Source organism: Meriones unguiculatus, chromosome 7 (genome assembly GCF_030254825.1).
Source record: "Meriones unguiculatus strain TT.TT164.6M chromosome 7, Bangor_MerUng_6.1, whole genome shotgun sequence".
Taxonomy (NCBI): Eukaryota; Metazoa; Chordata; class Mammalia; order Rodentia; family Muridae; genus Meriones; species Meriones unguiculatus.
In genome coordinates, this window is record NC_083355.1 from 14,651,564 (window position 1) to 14,667,917 (window position 16,354).

The following is a 16,354-nucleotide window of genomic DNA, read 5'->3' on the forward strand; positions in this document are numbered from 1 at the left end:
GGTAGGGGTCTCCTTGACGCCGGGCGTCCCCAGATTGGGCAGTCTGCCCCTCCGAACGGTAACTGTCCTTTCCTCTGCTTTCCCCCTTGAAGACATGACAATGGATGAGGTGCGAGAGTTCGAGAGAGCCACGCAGGAAGCCACCAACAAGAAGATCGGCGTGTTCCCGCCTGCCATTTCCATCTCCAGCATGGCCCTGCTGCCCTCGTCCGTGCGCAGCGCGCCTTCCAGCGCCCCGTCCACCCCGCTCTCCACCGACGCACCCGAGTTCCTGGCCATCCCCAAAGACCGGCCCCGGAAGAAGTCCGCCCCAGAGACGCTCACGCTTCCAGACCCGGAGAAAAAAGCCACCCTCAATTTACCCGGCGCCTACTCTTCCGAAAAGCCATGTCGGCCCAAGTCAGAGTAACTTCACGTGAACATCCCATTGGGTCCCATCTTTTCATTTGAGGCTTTTTTTTTTTTTTTTTTTGACTCCTCTGGTAGAGGAAAAGACTGCCTCGTCGCTCAGATGTGCTCTTTGATCTCGGATTGTGCATGTGGTTTCAATAATTTCACAGATAGCAAGAATCCCTCACGGGCGTTGAGGTGTTAAGACTTGGAACGAAACGGGAGGGGCTGGGGACGGGGCTCAGGGGGTAGAATGCGGCTGCAGCTTGCGTGAAGCCCTGGGTTCCATCCCCGGCAATGGTAGACTAGGCAGGAGGATCAGAAGTTAAAGGTCAGCCTCAGCTGTGTAGTTTGAGGCCAGCCTTGGTTATAGGAGACCCTGTCTGGAAAACAAACAACACCAACAACAAACCCACAGAATCATCTATACCTTTAGATGTGGGCGAGGGAGGAGGCCTGGTTTTGGGGGGAGGCCTCCATGTGTTTGATGTGGGCCTCGACAGTCAACAGGTGAATAGATGGAAAAACATGAAGCTGGTTTTTTGGTAAGGTGTGGTAAAGTAACGAAGTCAGTTTCCTCCCATCAAACCTGAAATTCTCAACAACAACAACAAAAATACTCTCAGGTATCATATACCTAATTGTTCAATTTTGGACTGCTGACCACCAATACTTGAACTCCAGTTGCTATCAATATTCCTACTTTGATTAGTCTGACTCAGGATTTGGGGCCTAATTAACTTCTTAAATTTTTGAAAATTTTAATGACCAACTTCTAGGAGGCTCCGAGTGCAATTAATGATAACTTCTTTATACCTTTTCACAAAATTTAATAAAGAGCCCATCTGTTCTGTCTCTTAGCTTCCCCTTCCGTGCCCTGGTGGCTTCTCAGATCCTTCACACTTGCCTGCATGACCGTGACCACAGCTGGTACGATGTGGGATGTTTTGGAAACTGAGAGCCCCAGGGGAAACAAGCGTCCGCTCTTTAGGTTCCGACAAAGCTTGACCCGTGAGCTTCCATCATTCATTCCGATCCTCAGAAGTTTCAGTGAGCTAAATAGAATTCATTGGCAATCTCCCACTTATGGAGGCTCAGCGGGGACTGCCTGGGTTCACCCACTGCTGGAAGGTCTGGTGTCTGAACCATGCAAAAGAGAACCCTCCCCTCCTGGCTTACTCTTGGGAGCACCCAGACATCCCCGGTATGGGTACCCATCACCAAGCTTTTTCCTTCCTTACAATACGGGGGGCCAGGGCGTAGAGTTCTTGCCTAACATGTAGGAGGCCCTGGGTTCGCACTCTGCAAAAATAAGAAAATAAAATAAGAAAACAATCCAAATATCGGCAATGTCTCAGGAATCCAGTAAACACAGCTAAGTGGAAGGAGGCAGAGAGTAGGACCACTGACTCCTGTTTGGACAGAGGCGTAGTCGTGTCCTCTCGCTCTCATCACTGAAAGAAGTGGGAATGCATCTCAGAGTCCCGGCCAACTGCTGCCAAGGTCAGACACCAAGGTGGCAGAAAGAGAGACCTGTCCCGTTGCACCTCACTGCCTTTAAACCCACGAGGAGAGGAAGCAGAGGGTCAGCATTGAACGAGAGGTGGCTGGGGAGCTCCAGAGCCCGAGTCCTCACCGTCCTTCCTGACCGTGCCCTCTAACCTCACAAAGGAATCGACCCCCAACACAGACCCCAAAGGAGACAGAACGGACCAGGGAGTCTGTTCTCCCTCCCTGGCACCTCCCTCCCGTAGACCCTGCCCAAACCCTCTCTTGAGAGTTCCATGTCTCCTGGGTCCAAGCCCTCTCCCAAGGCACAGGTGCTGCGGCCCCCTCAAGCCCAGCTCCAAAGTGCTTAGAGTGTCTAGATCATTTCTTTTTTCTATAGGTGGACGTCATGCCCAGCGCTCAAAAGAGAGCAATTGCAAATAGCTTAGTGTGACAGCCAGCGTAACAGTGCATCTTTTCCTTAAGGTGAGAGCACCTTAGTAGGGTCCCCTTCTTTGCATGGTATGGAAGCATGAATCTTGCTTGTGGGAAAACTTAACCTTTTCTCGAACCCTTTGGACTTCTCAGTGGTTCCCTCTCCACGCAGCTGTACTCAATGAGAATATCTGGCTTTAAAAAAAAAAAAAAAAAAAAAGGCAAACTTCCACTTTCAGAAGGCTTGGAGATCATGTATGTTATCTGCTTACCAATTGCAAGCTGATGTGGGCTGGGGCAGGCTCTTTGGTTTGCGTGTAGTGCAGAATTGATTCTGTGCGGGTGGCTAGACCACCTGGCACCTGTTTTTCCATTAATACTGTGCCACTTTACCTTGGCTCTGTCTGCTTCTCTTGTCAAGGTCACCGGTCTGGCTCACTTTCAGAAGCTACTTTCCGATCCCCTCTTTTGCAAGCTCTCATTCCTCTGGAGTCGGCCCGGCGCCTTTGACACCAGTTGCAGCGCTAACCTATGCTAGTGTCATTTGTAACCAACACATGTGTGTTCAGTTTTTCTGTCTACATGTGGTTTGTGTTTGTAAATAGGGAAGGGGTGGGATTCTGGATATGTCTCACTAGCTGCTTTGACTATTTAATATTTAATTCAGTCACCGCAAAGCATAAATGACCTCAGTATTTTCTGAGTCTTGATTTCGAGTGTCGTTTCGCCTTGTCCTTACGTGATTCTGCTATTGTGGGATACAAGCCTTCAGTGAATGTATACATAGAACATGAAACAGTTCTTGTAAGGGTGGAAGCAAGATGGCTGCATGATGGACATTTAGGAAGACAAAAAAAAAAAACATAGCAGAAACTTGAATTTGCTAAGCATGTTTGAGAGGGATCCTTAACTCAGTGCCTCTGTCTGCCATGTGGAATCCTTTAACTTTGCTCACCAAAATTGTATTATACCTGTACATATATATACATATATTAAATGCAGTATAGTGGGTCATAGACCGCCAATTCTCAGTCTCTGGTAGCTAAATTTAAGTAGTAACCCATAGGATAGTACATGTGTTTTCCCTTCTTCATCTCTGACGTCGGCGGAGGCCACAAAAGTGGCCGTAATGCCTTTATGCCAGGTAGCTTCCGAATAGGAACTATCCTGTGCTCTGACTGTGACATCATCGCTTTGTCCGTGCCTTCCCGGATCAAGGCCTTGTGTTGTTCTCATTGCAGGAAGTCTGTCTGAAACCACCTCCCAGGAGCATTTCCTTTCAGGCTGTAGTAAGAGAAAGCAAAGGAAAAACTGAGCACAAGACAGGCTGTGACACTTTCAGCGGTCCATTTGTTGTTGGACTTGCTTATGAACTGTTGTCGCTATGTGGGTACTGTGATAACTTATTGACAGGTGTGTGTCAGCATTGTTTCTGATGGTGGAAATAAGTTAGTTCAGTAGTGGACATCATGAACAGAAACACTCCTAACATACACACACACACACACACACACACACACACACAAGCAAAGGCTGCCAAAACGTCCGAGGATCAAAGCACTCGCCAAAGTCTGACAACCAGACTTCAAACCCCAGGTCTCACATGACTGAAAGGAAGAAACTGGTTCTTACAGGTTGTCCTCTGACCTCCACGCAGGTACAGTGGCATGCACAGCAACACACACACATAGGCACACGTGCCTGCATGAGCACATACACACACACACACACACACACACACACACGCATAAAATTCAATCTTAAAAATAAAATACAGAACACTCAATAATACCCCAGAAAAGGAATCATGTAATGAACTGTAAACTAACAGACATCTTAGTCTTTTTTAATTAATTAATTTTTAAGAATCTCTCTTCAATGAAAACTTCGGGGCTAATGTGCTTATGAATATTTCCAAATTTCACTTCATTAATTATGTCTTCATTTCTCAGAGACAGCAGGTTAACAGGTCGCCAGTTGGCTTAGACTGATGGGAATTTCTATTTTTTGAAAAGGCCAGCATAGAGTTGACTATCCTTTCCATCTATAAGCAGATGATCCAACCAAGAGCAACTGTCTAGATGGTTCCCATACTTTTCTGGTCGCCTGACTAGCGGGCGAGGTGACAGTCGGTCGTGTGAGCCATGGTTGTAAAATAAAAATAAAAATTCTGGCCTGGCCCGGCCCGGCCTATGAGCTGACATGAATCAGCTATGGTTAAACTCTTCATTCTCGGTGAGAGCAAGGTGTCACGCCATCACGCACAGACCCGAGACACGCTGGGCTCGTCTCTGCCCTTTCCTCACCGATATCTGACTCTGTCCCATATGGAACTGCTCAGGCTCCGTAGGACTTCATGCTGTAAGAGAATGGGACTTCCTGGAGAACTTCACAGACGGCGCCCCTCACTGTAACCCCACGTTACCAGATGCTCAGAGGAAGCTTCCCCCCTTCCCGGAATTTCCAGGCTCCCTTCTTGGTTTCACTGTGCCCCCGAGAAGAGAACGAGGACCTTTTGAGTCGAGGCTATCTGCTCGCCTCTTACGTGCCCTTTCCGGTGTGGTTTCCGTGTTTACACTTCTGAGCTGGGATCCCGATCGGCTACCTTGGTCAAACCACCACTGCCACCGCTGAAGGACCAAGCGTTGGGAGACACCGCGTCGCGAGCCACGCGAGTGGGAGTAAGCCTCGCGCACACCCTCCGTGTCCTTTTTATGGCTGTACTGTCGTCGGCGCCCACCCCCGTTATTTATTATTGTTAATAACTTACTCTTTTCTTACATTCTGTTGTAAATAAAGTTCCAAGCAATCTTCTCCCCAGGCGTGGCTTCCTCTTTCTCAGCCAGCCTCCAAGGAGCCCTGGCCCAGGTCGACATTAGTGGGGAAGGAGACCTGGACCAGGAAGGAAGAAACCAGTTAGTGTCCCCAGCTGTGTGGCTTTGTGTGCAAGGGTGCCCCCCCCACTGATGAGCATAGGGTGTCTTACATCCAAGACCCTTGGTAGGAAAAGTCCTCAGGCCCCCCACACACACACACACAGAGAGAGAGAGAGAGAGAAAGAGAGATGTGATCTTAAGAAACAATGTCACAGTCTGACCTGAAGAGAGAGCAAGCACACTGCTTTGTTTACTCAAGTCCTGCTGGTTGTGTAATAGCAACTCAATTAACTAAAACATGTTTCCTTTTGTATCTCCATCCTCACCCGTCACACCCCGGCCTGCCTTTTAATTCTGTTCTCCAAACCACGCAAACTTCCCACACGCAGGCTGCTGCTTGGCTCTCAGCCCGCATTCTTGGGCTGAGGCTGCCTCGTGGGGCTGAACTGTATGGGGGTTGCTAAACATTTGCACACCTGATGCTCAGAGTATAGGCGCCTGTGACACCCCCGAGTCACTCCTGAGCAGAGCTTTCCATCTGAAATGTCTCTCCACTGAGGCCTGACCTTAGACATCCGAACACCCACATATCTCTCTGAGATTTCACCAGCCGTCAGTACAGTCACTACATTCCGCCTCTGGCCTCCAGACACACCTCGGCCTCAAGTTCAGGGTATGTCCTGTGGCTGACACAGCCATGCGTGATGCTGTCACGGCCAGCGGGGGCTTTGATGGCCTTGCAAGGGCAACCTGAGTGTCCACCGCGACTGGGGTGTGTGGTGGGTCCAGCAAGCCCTGTCTTTAAGGTGGTGGGTTGACTCATTTTGCCTGACTTTTCCACACGTGAACTCTCTCTCTTCCATGGTATGCAACTTAACAGACCACTTGATTCAAGTTCAAAGCTTTAGCTACTCCTCTTCCAGGGAAAGTCCGTGTTCTGGTTTGTTGTCTGATGCACAGCATACCGAACGCCCTAGAGTTTCTCAAGCTGCAGTGAAACCCTGTGGCCAAAAAGCAAGATGGGAAGGAAGGGATCCATTTGGCTTACATCAAACAGGGCAGGAACCAGGAGGCAGGAGCTGGTGCAGAGGCCACAGAGGGTGTTGCTGCTGCTTGCTGGCTTGCTCCTCATGGCTTGCTCAGCCTGCTTTCTTATAGAACCCGGGACCACCAGTCCAGGGGTAGAACCACCCACATTGGGCTGGGCCCTCCCCATCAACCACTAAGAAAATGGAGGCATTTTCTTCATTGAGGTTGACTCCAGCTGTGTCAAGTTGACATACTCTATCCAGCAATTGGGAAGGACAGGGTTTTTCTCAGCTAGACATATCATAGTTCATCATTGAGGGAAGCCAAGGCTCTCCCTAGCTTGTTAAACTCTGTGTGTGTGTGTGTCTGTCTGTCTGTCTGTCTCTCTCATTCTCTCTCCTCCCCTCACATACACACACTTTATTTTATTGTTTATTTTTATATCTGTGTGGAAATGTGCATGTGTGAATGCAATACCCTTGGAGGCCAAAAGAGGTTGTTAGCTGGCAGGTGTGGGTGCTGCAAACTGAACTCGGGTCCTCTAGAAGAGCAGCAAGTGCACCTTACTGCTGATCCATCTCTCTAGCCCCTCAGCTGCCTTTCTGAAATAGCCCAGACCCTTCTGCCCAGCGATGGTGTCACCCACAGTTGGATAGGCTGTCCTACATCCTACATCAATTAGCAAGCAAGGAAATGCCCCACAGACATGCCCACAGATCAATCTGAAGAAGGCAATTCCTCCATTGAGATCCCCTCTTCTCAGATATGTTCAAGTTTGTGGGCAAGCTGATAGTAAACTAAGCATGGTTAGGAACAGCTCGGCAGTTTGCCTTAATGTTCTTGTTCTGTTCCTAGCATGTGAACCAAAAGAGAGAGAGACAGAGAGAGAAAGAAAGAAATGAAGGAAGGAGAGAAGGAAGGAAGGAAGAAAAGAAGAAAGAAAGAAAGAAAGAAAGAAAGAAAGAAAGAAAGAAAGAAAGAAGGAAGGAAGGAAGGAAGAAAAGAAGAAAGAAAGGGGATGTAGCTCAGTGAATTCAAAGCTTGCCTAACATGTAGGAAGCCTTGGCTTCAATGCCCACTACCACATAAATCAGGTAATCCTAACATGGAGGAGGCAGAGGCAGAAGGACTATGTTTTGGTCAGTGTTCTATTGCTGTGAAGAGACAACATGACCATGGCACCTCTTAGAAAGGAAAGCATTTAATGCTGTAACTGGGGCTGGATTATGGCTTCAGAGGTTCAGTCCATTATCGTCATGGCCAGGACAATGCATGGAGGCATGCAGACAGACATGGTGTTGGAGAAGTAGCTGAGATGGGTGGGCCACAGGAAGAGAGAGGTCTGCCGGGCTACCTCGGGCTTCTGAAAGCCCACCTCCAATGACCTAGGTCATACCTCCTGCAACAAGGCCTCACCCTTTTCTTTTTTCTGTTTTGTTTTGTTTTTTGAGACAGGGCTTCTCTGTGTAGCCTTAGCTGTCCTGGAACTCTCTTTGTAGACAAGGCTGGACTCAAACTCACAGAGATCCGAGTGGGATTGAAGGTGTGTGCCCACTGAGCCCAGCTTAAGGTCTCACCTTCTAATCCTTTCAAACAGTGCCACTCCTTGTGAGCCTATGGGGACCATTTTCATCCAAACCCTCACAGATTAGATCAACCTAGGGAGCTGGAGAGATGGCTCAAGGATTGAGGACACTTGTTGTTCTTGCAGAGGACCTGGGTTCAATTCCCAGTACCTACGTGATAGCTAACAACCACCCGTAAAAGCATTCATAGGTGATCAAGTGCCCAGTGCCCACCTCCAAGGGTGTTGCATGCATGTGGCTCAAAGCAACCATACACATTTAAAAAAAAAAAACAATCAACCTTGGTTAGATAGCCCATTTGAAGCCTAAAATATAAAATATTGGGAAACTCCAGGGTCTGGCCATTTGGTACAGCAACTGAATGGCCTGAATTAAGGGCTGAATTAAGCTCCTGAGCTATGGGGGATAATTTTGTTTAACTGTAAAAACACTTATGGAACTAGAAGATGACTTAGCAGGGAAAGAGATTTCCACCAAGCCTGAGAAGCTGAGCTCAAACTCTGGGGCCCACATGATTGAAGGAAAGAACTAACTCCTGCAAGCTGCCCTCTGACCTCTACCCTCACACAGCAGGGAATGTGTAACACACACACACACACACACACACACCAAGTAGACACTTTTTTGTTTGTTTGTTTGTTTGCTTGTTTGCTTGGTTTGGTGTGGTTTTTCCAGACAGGGTCTCTGTGTAGCAGTGCTAGCTGTCCTGGAAAACTCACTCTGTAGAACAGGCTGGCCTTGAACTCACAGAAATCCATCTGCCTCACCACTACACCCCAGCTGATAATTGTTTTTAAAATGCCAATCGTATGCACCTAAGGCAGACACAAAAGACTAGGGAGGGACCTTTTTGCTTCTCTTCTTATCCCACTAAAGTTCCTTGTCTTCAGTGTCCCGTTGCTGGACACCAATCTGTTCACACCTCTTCTGCTCCTGAGTGTTCATCACCCTGAGTGTTCCTTGTGTGACCCACTTGAGCTCTGTGCTTTGAAGCCAGTTTGCCAAAGTCCTGTGTTTTGGACCCAACCCCCAAAGGGCCACTCTGGCAGGGGACCTTAAATCCTCAGATTGGCTATAGCTAAGGATAATCTTGAGCTCCTGATCCTCCTGCCTCTACCTCCCCGTTGCTGGGGTGCAGTCCTTCGCCACCATGCTTACTTTTATATGCGATGCTGGACAAGTCAAGCCCAGGGCCTACCAGGCAGGCAAGCACCGATGGAGCGCTTCCCCAGTCCTCCAGCCTTTCTTCTTTTCTCAGAAAGCATGGCTGGATCTAGAACTCATAGTTGAGAATGTCCCCCGCCTACCCAGCCACCCCCTCCCCCAGAGCGTGCCCTGGCAGCTCTGTATGGAGCTTGTCCCCCATTTTTGCCTTTGCACTGCTGCTCTTGTGCTCTTGGCCTGATCATAGATTTTCTCACTGGGTCTTGTCTTTTTTTTTTTTTTTTTTTTTTTTTTTTTTTTTTGGCTGACCTTCCAGAATCTTCTTGCTGCCTTTGGACAGCATTGTAACACTCAGAGGATGACATCCCCCAGAGCAGCCCGGCTGAGACAATGGACATGCCTCCTTCAACGTCACAGAGTTTTAGCCACTGTCACTGGAGGGGGCTTGAGGACAGACAAATCTGGGTGATGGTAAAAATCTTATCCCAAAATAACTTTTCCGCCCCCAGGGGATGGCCCTTCGGAGATGCTGGCAGCTCACCACACACAGGCGACCCTTGAGAGTCAAATTGTGCCGCATGAAAGCAGTCCTGTTCGTAGAGCTTCCAAAGATAGACGGCTGCCCTGGGTGCAGAGTGCAGATAAAGTCTCTCATGGGGCCAGCAGTGTCCTTTGTCCCTTTGCATTTTCTCTGAATGAACGCTTGGAGATTTGGCAGTATGTCAATTTTCCCACTGTCGTCTTGAAGGTATTCTATTCCTTTGCATTCTGAGATAATTAATAATTATATATATATATATATATTCACGCCCACGAAGATGACCCTTCATCATTGTTAGACATTTTAGGATAATTGTGTGTGTGTGTGCATGTGTGCATGTATGTGTATGCATCTGAGTTCCAGAAGAGGCAATGAAGCTGCAGGTGGTCATGCCTGCACAAGGAGTACAGGCAACTGAACTCCTCTGCGACAGTAACAGATCTCGCTCTTAACTGACATGATGACAGTTCCCCTCCCACTCTGGTTTTTTGAAACATGGTTTCTCTGTATCATTCTGGCTGTCCTGCCACTCACTCAGTCAACCAGGCTGGCCTCGAACTCATAGAAATCCACCTGCCTCTGCCTCCCAAGTGCTGGGATTAAAGGTGTGTGCCACCAATGCCTGGCTGGCTTTCTAATTCTTTTTTTTAACCATATTTATTTATTATTTATACAGTATTCTGCCTGTGTGTGAGCCAGCAGCCCAGAAGAAGGCACCAGATCTCATTATAGATGGGTGTGAGCCACCATGTGGTTGCTGGGAATTGAACTCAGGACCTTTGGAAGAGCATCTAGTGCTCTTAACCTGCAGCCCTAGTTTTTTAATTCTTTAAATTAATTTTTAAAAAATTTAATGTGTTTTTTGGAAAGAATTAATTATTCTGTAAATATTAATACTGGAAATTAATAAAACAGTACTTTTCTTTAACCAGCTAGTTCCCCAATGATTGACATAGACTATGATTTATGATTAAGCTGTAGGCACTGTGCTAGACAGATTCTGAGCTATTTTAATCCTATCTTTAAAACCCACATAAAAGCCAATCACTTGCCAAGCTGATGGCTCCCGGGGGCTTCTGCATCTGTCTGTCCTCATGGGGCACTTCTCTTGACCTTGTGCTCCTAGTCCATCTTGTCCAGCCTCCAAGCTCCTTCCTCCTTTAAAAAAAAATAATAATTTAGTTAATGTTCATCAATATGAAGGTGTTAGATGCTTTGGAATTGGCATTACAGACAGTTGTGAGCTGCCATGTTGAGTGCTGGGAATTGAACCCAGGTCCTTTGGAAGAACTGACAGTGCTCTTAACCACTGAGCCATCTCTCTGCCCCCCCCCTTTTTTTTTTTTTTTTTCAAGACAAGGTTTCTCTGTGTAGTCTTAGCTGTCTTTCCAGCTACATCTTCTCCTCCCTTGTAAGACCCCAAGCCCTGCCTACCTCTCTTCTGCCCAGTCACAGGCTTCAGCATCTTTATTAACCAATCAGGGATAATTGGGGAACGTTCCTTACATCACATGGATACCTGAGGTGGTTCAACCAATGCCGTGTTTTAACAACAATCAGGGCAGTGAGCAGATCTCAGGGCACTAAAATCAGCATCTGAAAACAATGCACAGGACCCTCCCCCAGCAGCTTATAAATGTTTGTGTGCACCACAGTGCACCACATGTTTGCCTGGCACGCGTGAGGGTCAGAAGAAGATGCTAGGTTCCCCGGAACTGGAGCTAAGGATGGCTGTAAACCACCATGTGGGTGGTGGAATGCAAACCTAGGTCTTCTGCAAGAGCAATAAGTGTCTTGGGAGCTGGAGAGATGGCTCAGCAGTTAAGAGCACTGGCTGCTCTTCCTGATGGACCAAGGTTCAATTCCCAGAACCCACATGGTGGCATACATGGTAACTCCAATTCCAGATGATCTGATAACCTATTCTGGCTTCTTCAGGCACCAGGCACACATGTATGTCTGTGATCACAGACATACATGTAAGCAAAACATCCACACACATAAAATAAAAACAAATCTTAAAACAAAACCCAAGAGCTCTTACCCACTGATCCAGCCTCTGTTTAGTTAGTTGGGAATGAAGCTATAACCCTGAGATAGAGCACTAGCCTAGCATGGACAAAGCCCTAAATTCAATCTTCACTCTCCTCTAAAAAAGAATTTTTTTCTTTTTCTGGGGAACATCGTAACTTCTAGATGCTCATCTTTCTATAAAATGAATGCTTAGAGGTTTTTTTTTATAAACATATTGGTATTTGATATATATTTAATATGGCATGCATATTGATTTTCTTTTTTGTTGTTTTTGTTTGTTTGGTTGGTTTGGTTTGGTTTTTGAGACAGGGTTTCTCTGTGTAGCCTTGGCTGTCCTAGACTCACTCTGTAGACCAGGCTGGCCTCGAACTCACAGAGATCCGCCTGCCTCTACCTCCCTCCTGGGATTACAGGCAAGATCTCATTTAGTTACTGAGGCTAGCCCTGAACTCACTCTGAACCTAAGAAGACCCTAAGCTTGCAATTCTTCTGCCTCAGCCTCCCGAGCAGCTGGTGTCACCTGTCGGCCTACCAGCCCTGGATTATGTCTTCTTTTTGTTTATCTGTTTTAGATAAATTCTCAGAAACTGGGGCTGAAGAGATGGCTCAGCAGTAAACATCACAGGCTGGTCTTGTGGAAGTGCTAAGCAGCTCCAGGTAATCTAACACCCTCTCCTGACTTCTGTGGCAGCTGAGCTCACATGCACATACTCACACACACATGCACATAACACACACATGCATAAACCCCCTCATATATACATATACATATCTCCACACACATGTGCATATAACACACACAAGCACAAATCCTATACACATGCACATGCCCACACACACATGAACATATCCCACACACATGCACATATCACACACCTGCACACGCTCCTTACATATGCAAAACCCCACACATACATGCACATACTCCCCACACATGCGCACATATCTCATACACACATGCATAAACCCACACACATATATGCACATACTCCACACATATGCACACATATGCACACAATTACAAATGATACAGGTAAATCTTAAAACACTCTCAGAGCCAGGCAATAGTGGCACACCCTTTAGACCAGCCCTTGGGAGGCAGAAGCAGGTAGATCTTTGTGAGTCCAAGACAACCAGGGCTGTTACACAGAGAAACCCTGTCTCAGAAGACCTCAAACCCCCAAAACCAAGGAAGCAGATTTTCGAGGTTGAAAATTTGGGAGGGGTGGGAGCGGAAACAGATTCCAAACCAGTCAAAAGGCTGGGGTTGGTTTTGTTGAGACAGGGTCTTAGGTAGCCCTGGCTGGCCTCCAGCTTCCTAGTAACCAAGGATCACCTTGAACTTAGGGTCCTCCTGTCTCTATTCCTATTCACTGTCAAAACAGGGGCGCACCAACATGCCTGGCTTCCACAGCCTGAGTATGAACCAGAGCCCCCTGCACGCATGCCAGCACTCTACTGATGAGCTACACACTCAGCCCAAGCCACTTTCTAAGATCCTAAAAACCTTAATAATGTCCCAAGGAACAAAAAAGTGACATTTCAAGAGTAAAGAGCACAGGGGGCTGGAGGGATGGATGAGCGGTTCAGGGCACCTGTTGCTCTTCCAGGTTCAACTCCCAGGACCCACACTGTGACTCACAACTATCTGTCCCTCTCCTTCCGGGGGAACCAGAGGCCCTCTTCAGGCCTCTATGAGCACTGCATGCATATGGTACAGACTCATACATGCAGGCAAAACACTCATACATACAAAAAATTTTTTTAAATTGCCAGGCAGAAAAAAAAAAAAAAAAAAAAGCAGCCAGGTGTGGTGGTGCACACCTTTAATCCCAGCACTCAGGGAGGCAGAGGCAGACAGATCTCAGTGAATTTGACGCCAGTCTGGTCTACAAAGCAAGTCCAGGACAGCCAAGGCTACACAGAAAAAAAAAAACTTGTCTCAAAAAAACAAAAGCAAAACAACAAGAACAAAAAATTGCCAGGCAGTGGTGGTGCATGCCTTTTACGCCTTTAATCACAGCACTCAGAAGACAGAGAGAAGTGGATCTCTGAGTTCAGGGCCAGCCTGGTCTACAGAGCAAGTTCTAGGACAGCCACGGCTACACAGAGAAACCCTGTCTTGGAAAAGAAAATCTCAGATACACACATATTTTTTTTTAAAGAATAAGAAGTGTATATACATGAAGTAAGATCCATAAAATTGGAAGGGCATGGTGGCACACAACTATAACCCCAGCATTTGGGAGGCAGAGACAGGTGACCTGTGAGTTCAGAGACAGCCTGGTCTACAAAGTGAGTACCAGGACAGCCAAGGCTACACAGAGAAACCCTGTCTCAAAAACCCAACCTCCCCTCCACCCCCAAAAAATCCACAAAGTCTGCTTCATTTTCATGTATGCCACTTGTGAAAAGAATTATCTCTTATTCTATAAAGAGAATTAAATTAGAGTACTTAGATCATTTAAAAAAATTATAATGAAATCTAATTTCTGATTATCTGTGGGTCAATAGCTCTATGCTCAGATTCCTTGAGCAACTTGACCTGCTATTGTCTGAATATAAAAATGTTAAGGGTCTCTTTTTTTTTTTCCTGATATCCTAAATCTAATTTACATCAGAGAGATAAGACACCCTCCGCTCTTGAAGAAGGGCTTTGCAGAAAGAGAAGATTGATATACCGTTTAGCTCTGGGTTAGCAATTTGCAATGCTGAAGCCTCAGCATAAGCTCTTCAGTGATTCCTTTCTATATATAATCAAGCCCAACAGCCAGGCTTGGTGGCTCATGTCTTCAGTCCCAACACCCACCGGCAAAGGCAGAGGCAGGTTGATCTCTGTGAGTTCCAGGCCAGCTGGGAAAAAAAAAAAAAAAAAATCAAGCCAAATGTCCCTAGAGACATAATAAATACCCGAAAAATGAACCTCTTGGTGGCAAGTGTCTTTACCCACTAAGCCAGCTCCTTAGCTCCAAATCAGTTCTCGTAAGTGGTTTGGGTGAGATTCTCTTCCTCCTTCACGCCCGCCCGCCCGCCCGCCCGCACGCACGCACGCACGCACGCACAACACTTCAAAGTAGAAAATAAGGTTAAGAAGGTGGAATTCTTGCTTCTCCCGAGGGGACACCCAGCAGCCTTTGTTCCCCAGAGGAAACGCTGGAGCTTCAGAGGATCCCTCAGAGAAAATTAAGATGCAGGAGGCTTCGCTTTGTTAGGATAGCAAGATTTTCTTCAGTCACTTCCAAGATCACATTTGACAGGCTGCAGTTCTTCAAAGATACAAGGCCTCATCTCTAACTTCCAGATAAAGAGCTTGGCTGGAAAAGAATGTGCTTTCAAGGATACTGATTTTGAGCCAGGTATGGGGGTGCATCCATTACACCCAACACTCGGGAGACAGAGACAGGCAGAGCTGTATGCATTCAAAGCCAGACAGGGCTACTTAGGGAGGCCTTGTCTCAAAAATTATATATGTATATCTATCTATCTATCTATCTATCTATCTATCTATATATATATATACATATATAATGTATTATATATATTAAATAGATAATTAAAGTGTGTGCCTGCTTTTCAGTTTATGTATTTGTTTGGTTTTGGTTTTTCGAGACAGGGTTTCTCTGTGTAGCTATAGCTGTCCTGGAACTCACTCTGTAGACCAGGCTGGCCTCGAACTCACAGAGATCCACCAGCCTCTGTCTCCTGAGTGCTGATTGTTAAAAATCATAAAGAAGCAGGAGGCAACCGATATTCTCTTCGAGAGATTTATTAGGAGGGTATGGAGGAAGGGGGGAGCAGGATATGGTGGGGAGAGAGAGAGGAAAAAAGGGGGGGATGGGGCACCGAGAGAGGGAAAGAGAGAGAGAGAGAGAGAGAAAGAGTGTAAGAGAAAGTGAGGGGGAAACTAAGAGAGAGACCACAAGTCGGTATCAGCCCTTTAAGGGGGCACAATAATCACGCCTTCCAGGTGTGGCCACCTGGCTGGCTGGCGACACATGATGACATCATCATAGGTTGCGGGGTCACCCAGAAGCAGGTTGTGTTCCAAAATACTAACACTGATATTAAAGGTGCGCACCACCACTGCCCGGCATGCCTGCCTTTTTAAATGCATACCACTTGAGTACAATTTCCAAGAAGGACAGGAAAGAGTGACATAGCCCCTGGAATTGAAGTTACAGTCGCTTGTGGGTCATCCTAGGAAGTGTACCTTTGCTAAGCTCTTTGGATTTAGCAAATAAAACTCACAGCATGCTAAGTCCACTTTAATTCAAGATAAATGGTGAACGATTGCATGGGGTGTGTTTATAAGTTAAAAAAAAAATGACTGAAATCCAAATGTGAGTGGCTAGCTTGTATTTATCTGGCAACCCCTCTTGTAGGTCCAGGTAAGGATTTGACTGCTCCTCTGAAAGCACAGGGATATTAAAGGATCATAAGCAGGAGTTCAGAATCTGGCTAGATGAGGTCAGGCCTGTTCAGGGTGGCAGTAGGTACATAATCTGATTAGAAATCTGCATAGATCCTACTGTCATAGATTGCCTAAGACTGCACAAAGACGTGAGGAACCCCGAAAGCAGTTGCTGGGGTTCAAGTGAAAAAAAAAAGGAGGCTTGGGGCCAGCAAAATTATTTGACAGGTGAAGGAGCTTGCCACCAAGACTACCAACCTGAGTTCAGTCCTGGAACCCACAATGTGGACGGAGAGAACTGACTCCCCACAAGTTATCCTCTGGCCTCTGTCCATATATACACATCATGACTCAAGCACGCCCATACACATACACACACAAAATAAACAGACAAATATAA

The 16,354-nt window shown here is 46.8% G+C and overlaps 1 protein-coding gene across 1 annotated transcript in view; it reads left to right on the forward strand.

Moving 5' to 3' along the window:
- The window catches only part of Pitpnc1 (phosphatidylinositol transfer protein cytoplasmic 1), a 247,599-nt gene extending 244,576 nt beyond the window's left edge, over window positions 1-3,023 (forward strand). The window contains exon 9 of the mRNA XM_060386515.1: window positions 93-3,023. Within this exon, the coding sequence (XP_060242498.1) occupies window positions 93-409 (317 nt within the window). The 3' untranslated portion in view covers window positions 410-3,023. The remainder of the gene's footprint in view (window positions 1-92) is intronic.
- The last annotated feature ends 13,331 nt before the right edge of the window (window positions 3,024-16,354 follow it).